Source organism: Pempheris klunzingeri, chromosome 6, assembly GCF_042242105.1.
Source record: "Pempheris klunzingeri isolate RE-2024b chromosome 6, fPemKlu1.hap1, whole genome shotgun sequence".
Taxonomy (NCBI): Eukaryota; Metazoa; Chordata; class Actinopteri; order Acropomatiformes; family Pempheridae; genus Pempheris; species Pempheris klunzingeri.
The window spans coordinates 11,523,965-11,544,492 of record NC_092017.1 but is presented as its reverse complement, the minus strand read 5'-3'; the positions used below and the strand labels follow the sequence as shown (position 1 = coordinate 11,544,492).

General features: G+C 42.9%; 3 protein-coding genes across 3 annotated transcripts; 1 reads left to right on the top strand and 2 right to left on the bottom strand.

Annotated features, from left to right (window-relative positions):
• Nucleotides 1-1,312: 1,312 nt before the first annotated feature.
• fam78bb (family with sequence similarity 78 member Bb) lies at nucleotides 1,313-3,730 on the bottom strand. The gene is made up of 2 exons (XM_070832787.1): nucleotides 3,354-3,730; nucleotides 1,313-1,835 (listed from the first exon to the last, which is right to left on the bottom strand). Exons 1-2 carry the CDS (start codon nucleotides 3,728-3,730, stop codon nucleotides 1,313-1,315), a joined length of 900 nt encoding a protein of 299 aa, XP_070688888.1.
• A 2,134-nt stretch (nucleotides 3,731-5,864) lies between these two features.
• On the top strand, nucleotides 5,865-9,045 carry rex1bd (required for excision 1-B domain containing). The gene is made up of 5 exons (XM_070832639.1): nucleotides 5,865-5,985; nucleotides 6,450-6,532; nucleotides 6,708-6,912; nucleotides 8,024-8,112; nucleotides 8,353-9,045. Exons 1-5 carry the CDS (start codon nucleotides 5,983-5,985, stop codon nucleotides 8,423-8,425), a joined length of 453 nt encoding a protein of 150 aa, XP_070688740.1. The 5' UTR covers nucleotides 5,865-5,982; the 3' UTR covers nucleotides 8,426-9,045.
• Nucleotides 9,046-10,387: 1,342 nt separating this feature from the next.
• On the bottom strand, nucleotides 10,388-19,602 carry crlf1b (cytokine receptor-like factor 1b). The gene is made up of 8 exons (XM_070832175.1): nucleotides 19,542-19,602; nucleotides 17,337-17,615; nucleotides 16,641-16,770; nucleotides 16,266-16,438; nucleotides 13,925-14,082; nucleotides 12,491-12,659; nucleotides 10,771-11,010; nucleotides 10,388-10,392 (listed from the first exon to the last, which is right to left on the bottom strand). Exons 1-8 carry the CDS (start codon nucleotides 19,600-19,602, stop codon nucleotides 10,388-10,390), a joined length of 1,215 nt encoding a protein of 404 aa, XP_070688276.1.
• Between the last annotated feature and the right edge of the window lie 926 nt (nucleotides 19,603-20,528).

Genomic DNA, 20,528 nt, shown 5'->3' with positions numbered 1-20,528 from the left:
TGTGTGTTTGTAATTTAGGTGGACTGATTTAAGTCTTCTAGCATTAATACAGTTCTCTTTCAGTACAATCTTTGCTCTTAAACACTTTACTGTATACTGACTGGATATAGACATTAGTGTAGCTCTCTTTGTCCTGCTGCAGCCACTGAAGGCCAGACACATTTTATTACTTGTAAAATAAAGTAACTTTGCTTCTTAGCCTCACAACTCTGACTAGATGAGACACGAGAAAGACATAATCTGGTTTTTACTGTAGAAGGCTGTCATCATCAGGCATCACTGGCTTTCAAAAGGCAGGCAGGCAGAAGCTCTGCAGCTTGGATGAACTGGCCATTTGTGAGTGAAAAAAACAAAATTAAAACACAAAATCCTGCTGCAGGGCTTCATTTAAGATTCTCCTCGATGCACAAATCGTGTGCACATCATCAAATCCAGTTGTGATTTCTACATTTTCTGTGATATGTAAAAAAAAAAGCAAAGTAGCTCTGAGGATGCATGTGTGTTGACAATCTGTTACTAAATCATCTTGAAAAATGACCCTCCCTGTGGCACAAATGAGGCCCCTGGTGTGTTTGTGTGTGAGTGTGTATGTGTGTTTGTGAGGCAGTCTGGTGTGACAAAGCAGCAAGCCCGGACCCAAATCTGGGGCTCCATTATAGAAAACACACAACCACAAGCACGTACACATATGCCCTCACACCCACACTCACACCACCTCTAAAAGCATCTCTTCCAGTAGCATTTCAGTAGATATTATAGTTCTCTCTGTCCCCGCAGCAGTGTTGTCCTCCTTGGGCCTGTATGACACATAAACAGTAACACCTCTCCTGGATTACACTCGTACACAGCACTTTACTGTACAGTACAGAGCAGGCCAGCATCATGTCATCATTAAGGCTTGAGAACCTTTTTAAACAGGGTCTGTATTTAGGCTTGGTCAATTCTTTCTGGGCCTGAGTAGCTACAGTACAGGTTTGCGTTACATCCCAGCACTAATGGCAGACTTTCAGAGTTAGCTTTGCTCAGTTGTGCTGGGCTGGAGTAAAGGCCTGGATACCCAACAGCTCAACAGCACCAGAAGTAGAGACCGACATACTTTCTGGATCGTCAAAGGCAGCGGTGGGGAATTAAGGCAGTTGTCCCCTCAAGATTTCACACGCAAAACACTGCAACTTCAATTTGTGCCATTGACAGGTGAAGTCTCAGCCTGTTTATAGATCTTCATTTTATCTGTCTTTCCCTCTGATTATCCTGTCAGCTGCAGAAGTGGCCCGCCATGATAACAGACGGCCAATCAGATGCTCTGAACGCTTTATTTGGGTGGTATGACAACAAGCGGAGGCCCTCTCCTCGGCCTCCACATCAGAACCTGGGCGTCATTGGCGTTGGGCCTCCCCATGGAGTTGGGAGGGATGGGCTCCATGCGGGTCAGCACCCGCGGCTGGTCCTGGTGCACCCGGCCCACCAGCCTGGCCCTGGAGCCCAGAGGCAGGGACGGATCCACCGCGATGTCGACCCTCATCCTCCACTTGATGGTGTGGAGCAGGATCTTTTCCCTGGACGTGGTGTTGAGCGCCACCAGCCAGGTGGTGAAGCTCTGGTCCCTTTTGATGTTAGTCAGTAAGGGTGTGTTGGATTCACTGACCGGCACAGCCCAGGTGACGCTGGGGTAAAAATTGTCATTCATGCTGACAATGAAGCGGGATGGCTTGGAGGTGGGGCCCACTATGGTGACTGTCTCTGTTGTGTTTCCGTACCAGGGGTAGCTCACACCGTCTGAGTCGCTGATGGCCCTCACCAAGCCTTCTCGTAGCTGAGGCAGCTCCCAGCTTGACCTGGGAGGAGACAGACAGTATGAGACCAAGAGATTTCTGGGTAGTGGTGTGCCATTCATGTAATAGACACATGTTAATGACTATCAACAAAACCCATGAAAAGCCACCAAAGCCAGCAATGAGCTGATTCCTCCAACAAGTACAAGTACACCTCTACATCTCTGCAGCAAGGTGGGAATTTAAAGGGCTGGAGGTCAACAGAAGTATCGTCAGCTGCTGCTAAGGTGCTTTTTAAAGGCCCAATCTGTATTTTTCTCCCCATTTAAACTGCATTTACATGCTTATATATTGTCAGTAGCTGTGCCTATAGATGAACAATCACCATTTTGTTAGTTTCTTAACTGGTAATTTAAAATAATTAGTGTTTCCAATAGTGCTTAGACTGTCTATTCATTGATTAGTCAATCAACAGAAAGTTATAGGACTATTTTGGTAATTATTAAATTATATGATTCACCGTTTAGGTTATTTACTGGCCAAACATTTGGAGTTTCCAGCTTCTCGTGTGTGTGTGTGTGTGGATTTGCTGCTTTTTCAGCGACACTGTAAATTTAACACTGTTGTTTTCCCAAGTCAAGCAGCCCAAATATGTCACCTTGTCATTTTGAATCAGTTGTTCAAACTTTACAGACAAAATTGTGTAATGAAAACTTGACTGACAGATCAAGTAATGAAGAAAATGATCAATAGTGTGCTTTCCTGCAGCAAGAAACACCAACAAATGGGCTGCCAGCCAGTTTGGAAGTGACAACAGTTTCCACTTGTTTTACATTTTGGTGACGAGGTGACAATGTTGAGGTTCACATTTGGCTGAAGTGTTACTGTCGTCATGATCATGTGTCTTAACGTAACAAGATCATTCCAACATGGCTCTAAAATCCTTATCCAGACACAATGAGGACACAATAGCCGCCTGTAAGTGATATTTAGTGGTTCAGTGTCAGTGGATTACCATCAGCTCAGTTAATCTCAGTAAAACTGCTCTAACAGTTTATGTCATCAGGTGCCCCCCTCCCCCCTCTCAATCTATTTGTTGTGCTTTCATGACCAATCTGATGACAGGCCACCCTAAGTCTTATCCTCTCACCCCTACACCCACCCACTCAGGATTAAACACCCCCTCGCATATGCCCTCCAGATAATGTTTGTGTGTGCGCTTGTTGTGGGGGTGTGGGGGAGGACATGTCTCCGTGGGCACAATTTGAGTGTGAGAGCATCAACTGTTGTTTAGCTCCTTTAATAGCAGCTTTTCTATTTAGGTGCCAAAGTCACAGGAACAGAATCTGTCGGTGGGCGTCTGAATGAAGGAGGCTGACAAGCACAGTTAACCTGCTGCGTGCACAAATGCTCCTCTGCTCAACTCGCTGTGATGCACAAGCACGAACACGTTAGGACTGTACAGAGTGTACAAGCATGCACGCAAAGACCCGCCACGCACTGCACGCACACACTGCGCTTCGTATGTGGAGGCGCGTCACGGGGTGCACGAGGACGCAGGTGACAGAGGTGTGAACTCACATGCCGACGTCTCCGTAGGTGTTGTAGAATTCCATCTGGGTGCACGCCTGGATCCAGCCCACCACCCATGTCTCATTGCGCGGGATGGGGGGCATCACAATCCGCGCCGAGGCTTTGAAATAGGGCGTCTTGTACCGAAGCACTATGGGCGAGTTCTCCTCAATGACAGTGGGGCAGTGGTCGATGGTGGCGGACAGGTCGTACACCACGATGTTCTCTCGCTTGATGCGGGACTTGTTACAGGCTATGCTCTGGATGCAGCCCATGGCTGTGCAGGTGAAGGTGATGGTCAGGAGCAGCCAAGAGAGCCTGACAGGCCTGGGGAGCAGCACTGCTGACCGGGACTCGACCACTACCAACACTATGAGGCCGTGCATCAGATGAAGCTGTAAGGCAAAGGTGGGTGCTACCACGCCGCAGGCCCGTGTCAGAGTCACAGTAAGGCTTCAAGAGGGGTTAGGGGGGGCAGCTGCGTCCTAGGATCCGGGTTCAGTCCCTCTGTGTCAGCAGGCACCCGCCCTGCTCATGAGCGGGCACATCAACCTGCTCCGGGGGCGCAGCTCTGTGGCTAACCCCGAGATCTGACCTCTCCGGAGGCTGCAAGCCACAAGAGAAACACCCTGCAGGGATTAATAAAGTATCACATGAAATTTTCATACAGGTATGATTGTATCCTCTCCGCTCAAACAGCCGCCTGTTTCCGCCTGCCCTCTCCTCAAGGATCCGACCCCTCTGCGCTCCCGCTGGGACCCCAGCCCGTAACCTTTGATCCTCTTCTTTCTTCCCCGAGCTGTCATGTCACAAGAAGCGTCGGGGGACCGGCGGACACCGGGGCGCCGGCAGGGGGACCCGGTGGTCGGGCGGCGAGGCTTGTCGATGCGGCACTGAACATGGGATGCTGCTGCTGCCTGGAAGCGGAGCGGCGGCGTCACTGTCCGTCATGCCTGTCGACTCGACGGGAGGGAAACCCGGTGAGTAAAACAGAACCTGCGAGTCCGAGCATCGGCGATCGGGGGGTGGGGGTGGAGAGGATGGGGGGGTGGGGGGGTGGAGGGTATCAGCTTCCTCCTGCAGAGTCAGACGACACGGGCGGGTTGGTCCCGATCAAAACGAGGAAGGAAATGAGCTGTAAATGAACCGGTTGCCAGCATCTGTCGTAGACTGATCAAACAATGGCATTAGGGCAAAGAGAGAGAGAGATAAACAGAGTCACAGTAGCCGTGTGGAGAGCGTCCGCCGCTCGGCATCCTCATTTGATGAAGGCTGCATGGCTGAGTGTCGCTGTTCAGCCTGCGTGGTGCTGAAGATGCTGAATGGACCAATGAGCGGCAGAGGGAGGCTGGAGGCGTAGGAGGGCCCGAGTCTGCACAGTAGTAGCTTTGCGACCTCTTTCCTCCATATTGGAATAATGCTTTCCAATCACGTAAACACAAAGAAGACTTTTGTCTACAATCACCAAGCCTTGGTTTTGTGTTTATAAAACATCCCTCCGTGTGTTATTGCTGATGCATATTAATGATGCACTATGTGTTGTTAAATCGAAAGAGATGGGGTATTTCTAATTGTGCAGGGAAGCATTTGATTGGTTGGTGGCAGTCAGCTGCCAGTGGCATTATGACGCTTTTCAAAATAATACCCTCAGTCTCACCACCAGATACATTCGTAGCTGTTCCAGTGCATGGTCTTCCTCAGCGGGTGAACCTTTAGTCTCAGTGTGTTAATCTTCATCCTGTTCTGTTATTACAGGACTTCTCCATATTTACAGGTGGTCAGATACACCCATGACCTCTGACATGACCAATTACAGAGCCTTTCCTGCCCTCAGTGACACGAGTTATGAAAAGTAAAAATAAATAACTTTATTGGACAAATGTTGGCTGTGTTTGAACTGCGTTACACGAGTACCAGAATAAACAGCACTTTACAGCTAAACAGCACCCAACACATGTCTTAGTTAATATAAACACCTAAAAATATTTGTACATATGTGTATAAAATAATATTTGATTTCAACTTTTATTATTTTGAATGATAAATTAATCTTTTGTGTTTGAACTTGAAGATCAGATAAGCACCATCATCATTTCACTTTGCTTCATTCACTGATATTTGACTTTATAGCACAAATATAGCAGCTCTCCTCCTTATGATTCATGGGTAGCTACAACAAACAAAAATATTATTTGCAGGAGCTATTAAGTGTGCAGATCTAGGCCTGTAAGATAATGAGTTTTGCTTTAGATCTACAGACAAAGAGAAGCCTTGTTTGGATTTGTTTTATTGTGATACACAGACTGCAGAATGTGAATGCTGTCTCTCTTATAACCTGAATTATTTAATGCTAAATCTAATAAACACCCAGTTTAAACAGAGTCTAAGAATGTTTCAACTGTATTCATGAAACTGTATTCATCAATGGAGGCCACAGAAAAAACTGTAAGTAGTATGAGAACTTTTATTTTGAAAACCAAGCATGTGGCCGGCGCAGCTTCGTCACTTCCGTGTATCCGGACAGACAGGCAGCTGATTCACATGCAGAAGAGAAACAACGTCCTTTAGTTGTAAAATATAAACATGTTACTGTTATAAACTGTGGTAACTCAACGGCAGTATTATCCGACAGCTTATCATGGTGAGTATCTGACATTTAATACAACAGTTTAATGTCCAAGAGCCTCAAAACTAACACCTCCACATGAGCTTAGCTAAACTAAGCTAAGCTAAGCTAAGCTAATGGTAACTTGGCTACTGAAGCCTTTCTGTCAGAGTCAGCGGGCTGAGACAGAAAATGTAAAGTTATTCAAAGTTATATCGATAATCTTGTATTTTCGTTGTGTAGATGAATCGTTTAGTCCTTAATAAGTCACATGTTATGAAAGCTTTAACTGCTTACCTACCTAACAAATAAACCACATGTTATAATAGAAAATAAAACTAATCCTGAAACTGTTATAAGTTACTGAACATTTTAAACAATAAAAGCTGAAATGAGCAAACCCACTCCGGAAACTAACTGAAATCCAACTGAGTTGAAAACAAAACTTAAAAATATCAATCAAATACAAAACTGTAATATATGTGATTTCCTCCCTGCAGGTCTCTACAGACTTCAAAGCCCTGATCCAGAGGTTTTATCACCTTCAGTCTGAGCGAGTAGAGACGTATCGGCTCTTTGAGGAGTAAGTTTGGATCTAGTAATGACCCACCACACTGTTTATTACTGCATATAACTACACACACATGCGTTCACAATCATCGTCCTTGATTTCAGGCACATAGAAATCTGAATGCACATATCATTAGTTTCTGCCTCTGTTCTTCTTGGTGCTGTTTTGGCTGCTGACTGCCTTCCAGAGGACATGAGGCCTACTTGAGGACAGGACCCCAGTATGACTTCGACCACTACAGGCAGCTGGTCCATGAGATAACGCAGGCCTTCTGTGGCATCTCCAAGGAGGTGCTGGAGATCAAGGGCAAGCTGCACCACGAGTTTGACAGACTGGACCTTTCTGAGCACATTGAAAAGCTGCAGACCAAAGAGAAGCAGAAACTTGAACTGGTAGGTAAACAGAGTCCAGAGGCAGCAGTGGACATGATAAGGAACATTTCTGTGATAATAAGTGAAAATGTGCTTTAACATCGCCTATATTATGGGAGTGTGAACTTGATATGTTACCTTCTCTGACACCTTTATTTTTCAGCAGTGTACGCTCTATGTAACTATTGATAAGTGCACAAAAACATCTTAGTGCTGATAAGCTAGAGAAAGTTGGAAGTGGTAGTGAGGCGATTAACATATTGATATTTGTAGATAGATAGAAAGATTAAATGATAAAGACAAATTGATAACTCAATAAATAAGAGACATCATTAAAAGTGGATTGATTAAGTGCAGAAGAAAGCATTCAAATCCAACCAAGTAAATAAAGAAATAAATTCCCAAATCTGTCCGATAGGACAATGTTTTAAAGGACATGAATTTTCTCTTAATTTTTCATTAAACATCAGTATCGTATCATAATCTTTCACAGGAATCTTCCTGTTTCAAACATCCACTTTATCTGCCATAACTAATAATGTTTCACATAAATATCTTGTTACGCAAGCCCATAATAAGTTCATGCTTTTTGTTTAATGTTTGATACAGTTCCACTGTTTCACCACCAGGAGGCAGAGGTCTTATGCAAGTACAGGTTTTACCACTGGTGTGTTCAGGATTCTTTTTGATCTGGCAGCTCAAGTCACAAACGTTTTAAGTAAACATGTGATGCGTCTGACCAGATTGTTTGGGGCTTTTTGTGCCGACTCGACAGCAAACACTAATTCAGTTCCTTTCTAATCATTCACTGTTTTATTAGCTGCTCTGTTTCAAGTCAGTGACATGAAAGTTGCCGTCTGTCTGTGACGCTCACAATGGTTTGGCAGACTGGTGTTAAACTGTGAAGGCTGTGGTGCTTCCCACATGCTCGAACGGTCCACATCTGGTGTTCAGAAGTGATGTGCTGCACTTTTGTATGAAGTTTTACAATCCTCTATAATATCAACTCAACTTCCTCTCTTCCAGTAACGTCATAAAGCTCCTATTATCTTAGAGTTCATCCTCTGTCTCGCCTCCATCCTCCACTGATGAATGGCTTGCATAAATCTTATCTGATGTGCCTTCTCAACAGACGGCCAAGCTGCAGCTGGCCAGGCAGCGGGCCCAGGATCACCCGGAGGACGAAAGCTGTCAAGAAAAGATTCAGGAGATCAAGCACGAGTAAGAGCAGCTATTACCACCCCTCCGTTTACTGCGTTAGCTCCCTGCTGACCCATTCACTCACTCACTCACTCACTCACTCACTCACTCACTCACTCACTCACTCACAACCTGCTGTCAACTGCAAAACTTCCCGTTTCCTCCTAATTTAACAAACCGTCCTTTGTTACCACCGTAAGATGTCCACAAGTGTTTGCAGCACAATAACTAATGTGTTTTCTGGGCTCAATCCTTGTCCAGGATCATCAAGAACAAAGAGGCTCTGAGTGAGATCATGCAGGACTTTAAGTATGACTCTGAGGAGGCTGATTGACAGGTGACTCCCAGGAGGCCCTCAGCCGCCCTCTCACGTCGGCAGACAACAGAGCTGACAGATCGACTCGGCTCTGCTGCAACTTCCATCTCCTCAGCCGCACGAATCGATCCCCCTCCGGCCCCACCCTGCTCGCTGCTGCAGTCTTATTCCACCCAGGGGGGCTTTTCTCATCCCGGCTCTGTGTGTGTGTGTGTGTGTGTGTGTGTGTGTGTGTGTGTGTGTTTCTATCTGTAGTCAGGTCTTTATGTTAGTGCACGCATCAGCAAAAAAAGGAACGAAAACTTGTGTTTATATTGTGGTGAGATGTGTAAATACTCACTTAAATAATTCTTGGAGGCTCATCCAGCTCTTTGTTTACTTAATGAATTGTATTTTTAAATAATAAAGGACACTTTCCAGGACAAGTTTTTGTTATTGGTGCAGTAAGATAATATAACTTAGACAAAAAAAATAACATTCTTTAAATATGCAATTACAAAAATATGAACAGTATGAAAACAGTACACATGACAGTGTATACATTTGACACATGGTGAGGCCTCATTCAGCTACTGATACAACCAACACGCTAAACTGCACTTTAGGAAAATGTGAATTAAACTGCATGACTGATCTGTGATACATTTTAGATAGCTCACTGTCCGATGACAATTTAAACGGCTCATTAGCCTTTTCACGAAATTAGTTTTCACTTAGCAATTAATTGATAATCATTGGAAAATTACTGGTCAGCAAGTTTGATAATAGACTATTTTTTTTTCATTTTTTGTAGCAAAAACTAAACTTTCATTGGTTCCAGTTTCTCAGTTGTGAGTATATTCTGCTTTTCTCTGATTTATATCATTGTAAATTGAATATCTTTGGGTTTTGACATGAGAAAGCTGATAAATTAAAACCAGCCCCACTCTGAACGAATGATGTACAACAGTAACAGATATTGAGACAAACCATCCTTTAAAGTACCATAATAATGTAGATCTCATATTCATACTTGCCTCGAGAAAACAAAGCATTACAATAAAAGTTTGACCTGGAATAGTAGCGTTAGGGTTGTTCTGTACATTTTGGTCCCAGTCTGTTTAGATGCTTCAGTAAGGCTTGAGTACCATTTGACATCAAAGCAGCATTAAGGACAAGTTTATCTTACTTAACTTATTAAAAAGTCTAAACTGTTACAATAACTTTTTTTTTCCCAGACTAAAAGTGCAGTTACTGAGGAACTGAAAGTTTGTGCAAACAGATCTAAGAGACAGATCTGGCCAGCAGAAATAGCAGAAAAAGGCTGCATTGTCTCACTTCAGTTATCTTCCACCTGGGCCCTTTAAACTCAAGTTCAGGCTGCATGACCAAACACTGCAGTTTCCCTCAGGCGGGGCGTTGGGCCTCTCACACAGCTGGGACCCTCAGGCCTAGTTATTCGTCTATGTTTCTTGATGCTGTGCTTGAATTAAACACCACAGAGGTGCTGAGCGGCCGTGCTATGAATTATCGTCTCGTAGAATCTGAAAAGACAAAAGCAGATGGTTCATACTGGGATAATTCAACAGGAAAAACCATGTGATTTATAATCATCATGATAATTGCTCTGTCTGGCTGCCACTTTCCTCTCCTCCTCTTTTTCCCTGCGTCTTTCTTTGCATCATCTCTTTCTTATTCTCTGTGTATCGCTCCCCAACCCTGCTGCTACCTTTCTCTCAAGGTAATCAATGGGAACCTGTCAAGGCTTGTGAACAAAGACATTATTCAAGAGGCGGCGTGTGCCCTATAAAGCACAAAAACCCGGAGACTGCTGAGCTAATTGAGTCAGGTAGAGTGATGGTTTCTGTGAGTTCGAGGACTGAGCGGCGGAGGATGTGCCTCTGAAGGACGTGAACTCCTCACAAAGTCACATGAACACACAGGAGAAGCCTGGCCTCTGCACGCCATTTGGCCTGAGTTATTTTTGTGCAAGGGGGCTCCTCATGCTACGAGAAAACAAAACACAAAAGGAACACATTACAGAGGGCTGTTAATTACATTTACATGTTCATCTCTCTTTGTTGTGGTCATCGGCTGAAGATCAGAATTCTGCCTCATTAAAATATGTAATAAAATCAGAGTGCATGACTGAGAGCACATTTACTTTTATGCTCCCACTTCTGGGCCAGTAAAGTCAAAACCGCACATTTTACCTGATCATAAAGCACGGACTGAGACTCCACAGAGCCAGCCAGTTCAAGAGAAATCACTTCTTTGTGTTTGTAAAAATGCTGACCACATGGCATAACAAAAGCAGGGTCAGAAATTCAGCTCAGGACTTCAATGCAGCAGTGGCTGAGTGTGTGTGTGTGTGTGTGAGAGACAGAGTGGCTCAATAGAGATAATGCTGTAGAGAGAGGGGGAGAGGGTCTGCTTACCTACCTGGTTGCGCGTGTTGTGCGTTTTCTGCAGCCACACCCTCCACTGATCGTACAGTTTGATTGACATGCCGCTGCAGCCGTACGCGTGCTTGCGGACCCAGCCGATGAACTGCTTGAGTTCCCTCCGCAGGGTGGAGGTCTGCTCCACGGGCCTGGGATCACATGGGCCGCTCTGAGGCCGCGCTGGGAGGAGAGGAGAGGAGAGGAGAGGAGGGGAGGGGAGAGGAGGGGTGAGAGACAAAGGAGAGAGCGTGAGTGTAAAAAGAGAGGAGGGAGGATGAGAGAGAACAGCGTCAAGGTTATAGTTAGGACAAGGTGGAGCACAGAGACATGTGCTGTGTCAGCACAGATGTGACTGGGACACGTTTCTTCTTTTTTTTTCTGACACTTTTAAAAAGAAAATTGAAAAGAAAAAAAGAATAAAAATACAATTGATTAGATATCTTTCAATTAATAGATGTAGTAGAGGTCTAAGTAATTGTTATTGTCCCTTTTGATAAACTGGTCTATTTGACTGTTATTATAATTTCATAGGTTTTAGTTGTTTAATTGTTTTATATATATATATATATATGTACCCAAACCTACTAGCAGTGATAGCATGCTGATGTAGCATTTAGCTCAAAGCACCACTGCGCCTGAGTACAGCCTCACTGGGATGTTGGCTGTAGATTTTTTTTTTTTCTTAATTCAATGATTGTTTCGCCTATAAAATGTAAAGAGTAATCAGAGTTCAAAGTTTTTTAGTTGGACAGAAAACACATTTTCTAATATCAGTCTGGAACACTAAGATAACGCTCTGGTGTATTATTATGAGACATTTAGCACATCTCTCACCTCTACGTCAGAAGCTCCTGGTAAAAACAGAGTAGGTCAGTGAACATTTATGATGATTCATGTTGATTAAGTTTGCAAAACGAGATGTAAGCAGCTTCGTCTAAAGAGACATGTTTCTCAGTTCAATGCTCTGAACTGGGGAGGTGAGATACAAGACTTTGCTTTCTGGGGGCGAAAGGCTACTGAAAGTCATAAGTCTGCCACAATCAAGTCTTTATGGCAAACAACAGAGCCCGATAATGACTTCCTCCCTCTGGGGAGTAAATACCACATGACCAATGTAACTCATTATCTGCTCCTCCTGCTCCCAAACCTGCTTCCACTCAAACTTTATAGGCCCTGTGTGTGCCGCAGACAGACAACCAGCTTTTTAACTTGATCAATCTTTGAAGCTGACGACAAAAATCTATCAAATGTCCCCCTGGCTCTTTGCAGTTCCCTCTAATCCTCTGCTGGGAGATCTCTATCATGGTATCTAGCCTATTGATGTTTGGTTTCTCTGGGGTCACATGCGGTTTGGATCAGCTTGTTCAGGATGTTGAAACAGGGATAACTACATTGTTTTTCTTGCTTTAATTGGCAATGAAAGGTGGATTATCAGGAAGGAACGAATGGCCAAGATGTCACAGACATTTGGGAAGCTTTTATACACCATTTAAGACCTGAGACATACATGACAATGAGAGGGCAGAGTTCAGTTATACTTTTAAACATTCGGAGGATTTCGGATTGAATATCTATTGATGTTCTGCGATTATCTGAAAATTGTAAAATCCTGATAATTTAGTCTTTTTTTTTTGTGCTAAGTCCTCTGCAATGTACTCACCACTGCTGGGTGTGGAGGCGGCGGCTGCGTGGCTCCAGCCGCTCCAAATGCCAGCCCTCCTGGAGCCATAGATACCCACCGGATTGCACCTCACCTCAACAAAATAGACAGTCCCAGGCCGGAGGCCTGCCAGCCGACATGATGTCTGATTTCCTACATCATCTATCACCTATAAGAGGACACAAGATGACGGAGAAGATGGACTAAAATCATAGTACGAGTGTAAAATCTTACTCAAATTACCTAAATAGAAAAATTAGCTTTCTCTATTTTGAATTTTGTTCTGTTTGTTCTGCTTTCAACATTAACGTAATCCTCTCATTCAACAGTGAATCCAGACTAAATTATATATAAAGATGTTTGTAAACTAAACAGTTTTTGACCAATTCACAACAAACAATATTAATGTTACATATAGAGCGTTTATACAAAGTATACAAATTGAATAAGATGACTAAACTGAACTAACTAAATTTCCCTCAGGATCAATAAAGTATCGATCAGTTTAATGATATAAAGCAGCAAAGTACAGTGTTGGTTAACACAAGTTAAATTGACACATGAGATAGAGGTCGAAATGCAGATCTGTGCTGCTCTCCACACAGCAGCTCCACACTCAGTCACTGGCTGTGGGACAGTTTCAGGAGAGCGAAAATGCCTCACAGAAAATGCACAGTGGCACTCTGGCTCTTCGTGTCCTCGTGGGATGTGATACAGCTGCTGTCTGAGTAACCATGGCAGCTCCTGTGGCTCAGAGACGTCTTTCCCAGCTGGACGTCTCCATCCTAAACTTTCCTGTGACAGACCAGCGTTGGTGGGTTTGTCCCCTGAGCGTTTGGAAATGTTAGATTTGCCTCATGATGTTGTCCGTACTGTTCAGGGTGGAGAGCTCTGTCTAACTACAGCCTCTGACACAGAGATGGTCCACTGTGGAGAGGAGCACAGAGCCACAGCCTGACCTCTGTCTCATGTGGTAATTTAACTCAAGTGTTAGTTAACACTGTACTTTGCTGCTTCATATTGTTTGTGTACTTTGTACTGGCTCTATAAGCAACATTGATATTATTCTCTGTTTATCTGATTAATCACTTATTGTCTGTTAAACGTTAATATAAAGAATTTAGGAAACATCAAAATTGTTAATAACATCAAAAAAAACAACAATTTCCACTATGTCTGCCTCAGCTTTCAAAGTTTAACAGCAAAGAATCAGTGGCAGCACTCAAGGCTCTTACAGGAGTCCTAGGAGCAACCTTTATGATCATCATTAATGGATCAGTCAGTGCTGCACCTCAAATATTCCCACAGCGGCCTCAGACGTGACATAGCTACAGAGACTCTGTGTGTGTGTGTGTGTGTGTGTGTGTGTGTGTGTGTGTGTGTGTGTGTGTGTGTATACCAGTCTGCAGGTCTGTGTAAGAGTGTGTGAACCACCTTCCATTCAGTGCTGGCCTCCAGTCTGTAGCGTATCTGATATTTGGCCTGAAAAAGGATGTCCTTGAGCTCGGGGGGGCTGGTCCAGCGGACCGTCAGCTGGTCCTCGAGGTCGCCGACACGACTCACCTGCACGTTGGCAGGAGGGTCAGTGGTCACTGCACGGACAAGGACACGTGTTAAAAAGTTTAGATACAGCAGATGTAGCATATGTGGGGCAATGGTACAGGAAGCATGAGGTCTGAATGACCTCCAGAGAGAAACATGAAACCAACAGAGAGTATTGTGGGTACCAAGCCGACTAAGACTTCTATTTAATTAAGTTTTTTAATGTTTTTGTACAAATTGTACAGATGAATTCCTGAAAGAAAGTGCAACAAAGTGAGACAATAATCATCAGTATTATCAAGTCTTTCAGCTCTTCTCTCTGACTGACCTGAAAGCAATGAACAAAGACGGTCAGTCAGTGAAACCTATAATGAAAATAGCAATGGAAATCCTTTATGCCAGAATTGTAGTGGAAGTTATGAAGACAATAATTACATGTAATGTAAGTCAAGCCGGATCCTTTTAAAAGAATAAATGAAGGTAAATTGTGATTCTACTATACAGTTTTGTTTCTTTAGATTTACATATGAAGAAATTATACACAATAGTGATTCTGAGGTTGTAGAATATCGAGGAAAAATAATTACAAAACAAAAATTACAAACAACAAGAGAGAGAGGGAGAGACAAAGTACTAGTAAGAAATGAATAAAACAGCTGATTACATAAATCCTTTTATAGGATATAGAAGAAGAAGAAGAAGAAGAAGAAGAAGTGCTTACTGACAGTTTGAGGATACATGAAGCCAATATAGAAACAACAACCAGGGGCCATAAATAAGCACACACCTGAATGTATGTGTGTGTGTGTGTGTATTGCTCTCCTTATTAATAGGAACTGCAGCTCTGTATTATTCAAATAAATACATATTTATTGTTTCATGCCTTAAAATGGCTTTCTGCCAATAATGTCTGTATCACAAAGTAGGACAAGCAGTTTTAAAAACTTTCAGCATTTATCAGGCGAGGAGGCTCAAATGAAAGATGTGATCCAGTTGAATTATGGGAAGTGTAGGATCTAGTGTTTTTTTTTATTTTGACGCATTCTGGAGACTAAAGGTCCAGATAGCTTTAACAGTGCTGCTTTGATTTTAACCAGTAACACTTTAAAGTACAAAGAAACACTAAAATGTTTTTTCTTCTGATCTTCTTTACCACACCGTCAAACCATTCATGCTATTCTACTGTATAAAGCTTGTGCACATGAATAGTCTTGACATACTGTAAATCAATACGAGCAAACATGCTTACACAGAGTAAATACTTGTAAGCTGTGAGCAAAAGAAATACAAATAAAGTCAATAAGTATTTTCCAGAGATCCATCACCTTTGAACATTTACATGTACAGAAGTTGACATAAAAAGGTCCTCTACAGACTGTCTGGCAGACTTTGGTTCAGGTCACTCTGTTCTTCCTGTAGAGAGTGTGCCAGTATTAAACAAAACATTTTACGTACTGCAATAAAGGCAGCAAACAAATCAAGTGCTTTAAAGGATGGAGGGACGGCAGCACGAGAGACAAAGAGAGGAATTTATTAAATGTCTTGTAAAAGAGTTTCCTGCTGCTTCGGGAAGACCCCCCTTCTGCTATGTGATGTTGTTTTTAAGTTGATGTGCTTTATTTGCTCTATTGCTTTCAGATCAAGGGAGAGAGAGGCAAAAACGTAGCCAGAACAAATACTCTCCGAGTTTATTGACGCAGTGCTGTGCATCATACATATGGTGATGCCCCTCCTTCTCTTTCAACCCACTTGCAGCTCCAAGTTATCTGTCCTCGGTGTGCAGCGAGGATGAATGGAGGGAGAGGATGCTCAGTCATGGCCAATATACCCAGCTCTCTGAATGTGGCGCTCACTGGAGGCCAGAACACTGCACTATTGTATTAGAGCCGAAGAAATATCTGCTGCTGCTCGTACATCACAACCTAAATTTTCTTGTTGAGAAGCTTGTGAAGCCTTTACCTGAGTGGTGGTTAACTTTTACAGCAAAACAGTTTGAGTTTGAGAGTTGCAGCCTGAAACTGAACTGAATGCTGTTATAGCTGCAGGTTGGTTGGGAGCAAACCATGAAAATAAATCCCCTCTCTCTCTTGGAGGAGTGTATAAGCAGTATGCAGGAGATCTGCAGACAAACAAACATCAGGAGAGGAGAGAGGAGAGGAGAGGAGAGGAGAGGAGAGGAGAGGAGGACAGAAAATGAAATTGTTGTGTTGATTGGCCTCATTTGCGTACCCACCTACATCGAGGATGTCCAGGGTGGTGATGTCAGAGGTGGCAGAGCCCAGCTGATTGGCTGCTTCCACCCAGATCTCATAGGGGGTGAAGAGGGCGAGGTTGCGGGGGATGTGGCAGGAGTAACGCTGCTTCCCTGTGCTGTAACTCTCACACTCCTTCTCCCTGCCGTACCACCTGGACGGACACACAGCAAAGGTTTGCTCCTAAAAAGGCAGACTGACTGTTTTTAACAGTGTGTGAACAAGCACAACAAACACAGTGCAGCCTCTGAGCGCAGTGTGTGCTGCACATGATTAACTGTGCGCGGCACTGGTCTACCTGAGTGGTGTTGGACGAGGTGATCACCTGTGAGCTGCAGCAGGTCTGGGGCGCTCACCTCAATTTGTACTTGAGGGTGTATTTGGTTGGGATGTGGGTCTCACCCCGCCCCCCAGGGCTCCACCTGCAGCTCAGGTCCTTCGCGTTGCGGGACCAACATGTTAAGTTCACCGGCTTTTCTGGAGGCACTAGACAAAAAAGAAACACATTTTAAAAAGAGACAAGAGGCAAACAACCCATGTAAACAAAGTGGGGCAAAGAGTGAAGTCAATAAAATACTATACAGCGAAGCTATTTCATTTGAATTGAATTCTGAAATTTAAGAGATAGAAAGCAGCATGCGGTCAGTTTCCTTTCCAATCATGTGAAACACCATGAAGCCAATGCATTGAAAAAAAAGATTAGTTATACAACAAACTACAATCAAAAAGGTTTCATAAGCTTTTGATATCAAGATCCAGCCAAATAGATACTTGTTGTGCAGAACTTTTAACTGTATATTTTTAACTGTATGGCAACCTTTTAAGATTTCTTATTTTATGACTTTAGTGGATTGAAATCCGACCGTATCTTCATTGACTATAAGAGTCTAAATAAATGTAAAATTTGTTATTAATCCACAGGCCTTTACAGCATATTCATTCACAGGGTTTGTGTGTCCTTGTATATTGACAGTAGCACAGAAAACATCCCCCAGAGAGGAAATCTCATTAATCCACTCTCTCACTGAGACGTCTGCACAGACAGGACTTACTGCCCACATAGAGACATGAGCCGGCCAGGACGTGGCCATCTGCTCCGTGACACACCAGGTTGTCTCCAGTCTGCTGCTGGGAGCCGTTGAGGGTGTGAAGGGTGACGCTTAGGGTGTCAGGACTCAGCACGCTGTAGGTGCTGCTGGGCAGACACATCCCGTTTAGCGTCCAGTACAGCGTGCTGGCGTGGACGCCGAGCTCAGGGGGCAACGTGCACGTGGCTGTCAGACTGGAGCCAATAAGCAGGACGGGATCCTGAGGGGAGATCACTGCTACGTCTGGGTGGTGGACACACACACACACACACACACATCATGTCATTATCCATCACAAGTTCTGAGACTTCAAATTACTCATTTGATTCGACCAAATGCCCAAAATACTTAGAAATTACTTTACAAAAACATAAAACTAGGAAACGCTGCACATCCACCACATTTAAGAGACTGGAACCTGCAAATGTGTTGGATTTTTTGTTTGTTGAATGACCTAAATGATCAGCTACTTCATTATGATTATGTCTCTTTAATGACTACATGTTTGATAATTGTTTGAACACTAATTTGACTGATTGTTGAATGTAAATTTGTTGCCGTTGATCCTGTGATTTCACCTTTTTCACAGCTTCTTCAGTAAATTTAGTGCTGACATTGTGCAGAGGTCCATTACGTTTTAGTAAGATTTTATTCTGCTATGCACCTATTACACCTTCTATGTTACGTTCACTAGATGTGAATTAGTTTATACATATTTCTGAGGGTACTATAAACAAAAATGTGATAGTCACCAAAGCTACAAAATATGTTCATGTTTTCCCAAAAAGACCATTTTCATGTACATTCTAGGTTTTAGCTCCCTCTCAGTCATTAACTTTCACTGATTTGACCCTCAGTAAAATGCATTAGGCTTGGGTTAGTCTGTGCAGTTTGATTTAAGTGACTTCTTGCCAACTCTAAGAAAACTTTGTTTGTGTGAGGAGGAAGAGTAGCAGCAGTAGCAGCAGCACTGCTCCACAACAGAGCAGGAGCTCAGCACATATTTATGACCCAGTGATGAAATGGATTTATGGAGCCTCTGTAAGATCAGTCAGAGAGGTCACACCGGTTAGTTGGTAAAGTCCCTGAACGCTTTTCCATACCACGACTCCTCTTGGACTTAAAGTTTACCTTCATGATTGATTTCCATGAGAGCCCCTCGGCTCCCTGTCTGAATGTTACCACTGGGCTCCTTCCTCACAGAGATACGAGGGTTAACATGCAGAGTTTTATTAACCGTGCTCCAGGTGGGCGGTGGACAAGCTTTCCAACATATGTGCCACTGCGCTGTTTCCAGCCTCACTGTATTCAGTGACGTTTAATATGAAGAAAAATGAACAAACTTAAAAGTGTAAGAAGGACGAGGGCTTTCACCTTTGGCCCTCAGTGAGTGGGATTCAACATCAGACATAATGTTATGTATGAAATATACATGACAAAAATAAACATACATGTGCTTAGAGTGTTTTTTTTATCACACGTAAAGAAGCTACTTGCAGATCATTTTCTCAGTCTTATGATGATAAATCTCTGCACAGTAATAACTAATATTGTCAGCCTGCATTTCCTTCATGCAACACTGTGTATTTCAATCCGTCTCATCAGCTTGATCACCGCCACGTCTAATAAGTCTTGTTCTCAGTCTAATCCAACATTAGCTACACAATCACATCTAATGATTACTCTCATAATAATGTGGCGTCTCTGCATCTGAAACCATTAGGCTGTAATTTGTGTTATTGCTGAGAGTACATTATTAGTTGGGTACAGTGCAATCTAATCAAAAGGCTATAATACTCAACAAATAAATAAGCATATTATTAATTATCATATTATCTTTGTCAACTGAGATTTTATTCAAGCTGTTGGTAGATATAGGAATTGTTGTCAGAAATGTATGAGCTAAAACAAATATATTGGCTCAGATAGAGTTAGCAGATTTTATAAACTCTCACCTAAAATCAACTAGTCAGATTGTAAGTTTTCTGTGATTTCTGCAAACACTTTAGTTCTTAATTTGGCAGGTATTTAATTCATATCATTAGACAAAAAAAAGACATTTCCATTTGATAATTGTATCTATGAACACTTTCCACAAAAATGCACTATACTGATATATCACTATACTGTGATGTCTGTCTGTCTGTCTGTCAGAAGTTTGGTACTTACGTGCCGAGGACAGAAACACATGTGGAACCAACAGGAAGAGGAGAACCGTGAAGGAAACCATGGTTCTCTCAGCTGGATTTCTGCTCATGTTCCTCCCTCTCTGCCCTGTCTTGTTTTCCAGGATGTGGAGAGCAGACAGAAGTGAGAAGATGCAGGAGGAACGGTGCTGCTTCACTCCTCTCAGATCAAATGTTGGTCTTCAGTGAAAGTCAGGAGACCAAAGTGACTGAAACATGAGGTCTGCTCTGCTTTTAAACTCCACTGTGCGCCTGCTGCTGCTGCTGCTGCTGCTGAGACACTCAGGTTCATGTTTGCTCCTCCCCTGTTTTCCAGTCATTAGTGCTCCCCAATTTGTCCCCTCCCTGACACACACCCACAGCACACAACACTCACTCACACACACACAGAAAGTCATGGTAAGACAAAATTTGAATTCAACGTTACACACTTGCTGTACTTTCCTCACCTGCCTCAGTTGAGGGCGTGACAGTGTATCAGTGTATTTTGCACACATGAGAACACTTTTGTACTTTTGGATGATTTAAGCTTAATGGTCAGAGTCGAATAAAGATATTTTCTCTTATAATATAATATAATATAATTTAATATAACACTATACAATACAATACAACACAATACAATACAATACAATAAGGCAGTGTTATGTAGCTAAGTGCATTTTCAAGTACAGTACTTGAAAGCAATTCTAAAGTACTTTCACTTGACTTGAATAGTTCCATTTTGTGCTACTTTATACTCCACTTCATTACATTACTACTTCTGCTGCAGTTACATTAAGATTTTACATGTAAATATGCTACATAAATTATTTCTGTTGAAGAAGTAGATTGACTAGTTTTAAATTAATGCGCACTGTTACATAACAGTATATGCATTCATGAAAATTAGCTCCACGTCAGCTACAACATCAAATTGCTGTTACATTAATCAATAACACTGATCCAGTGATATCTAATAATTTGATTT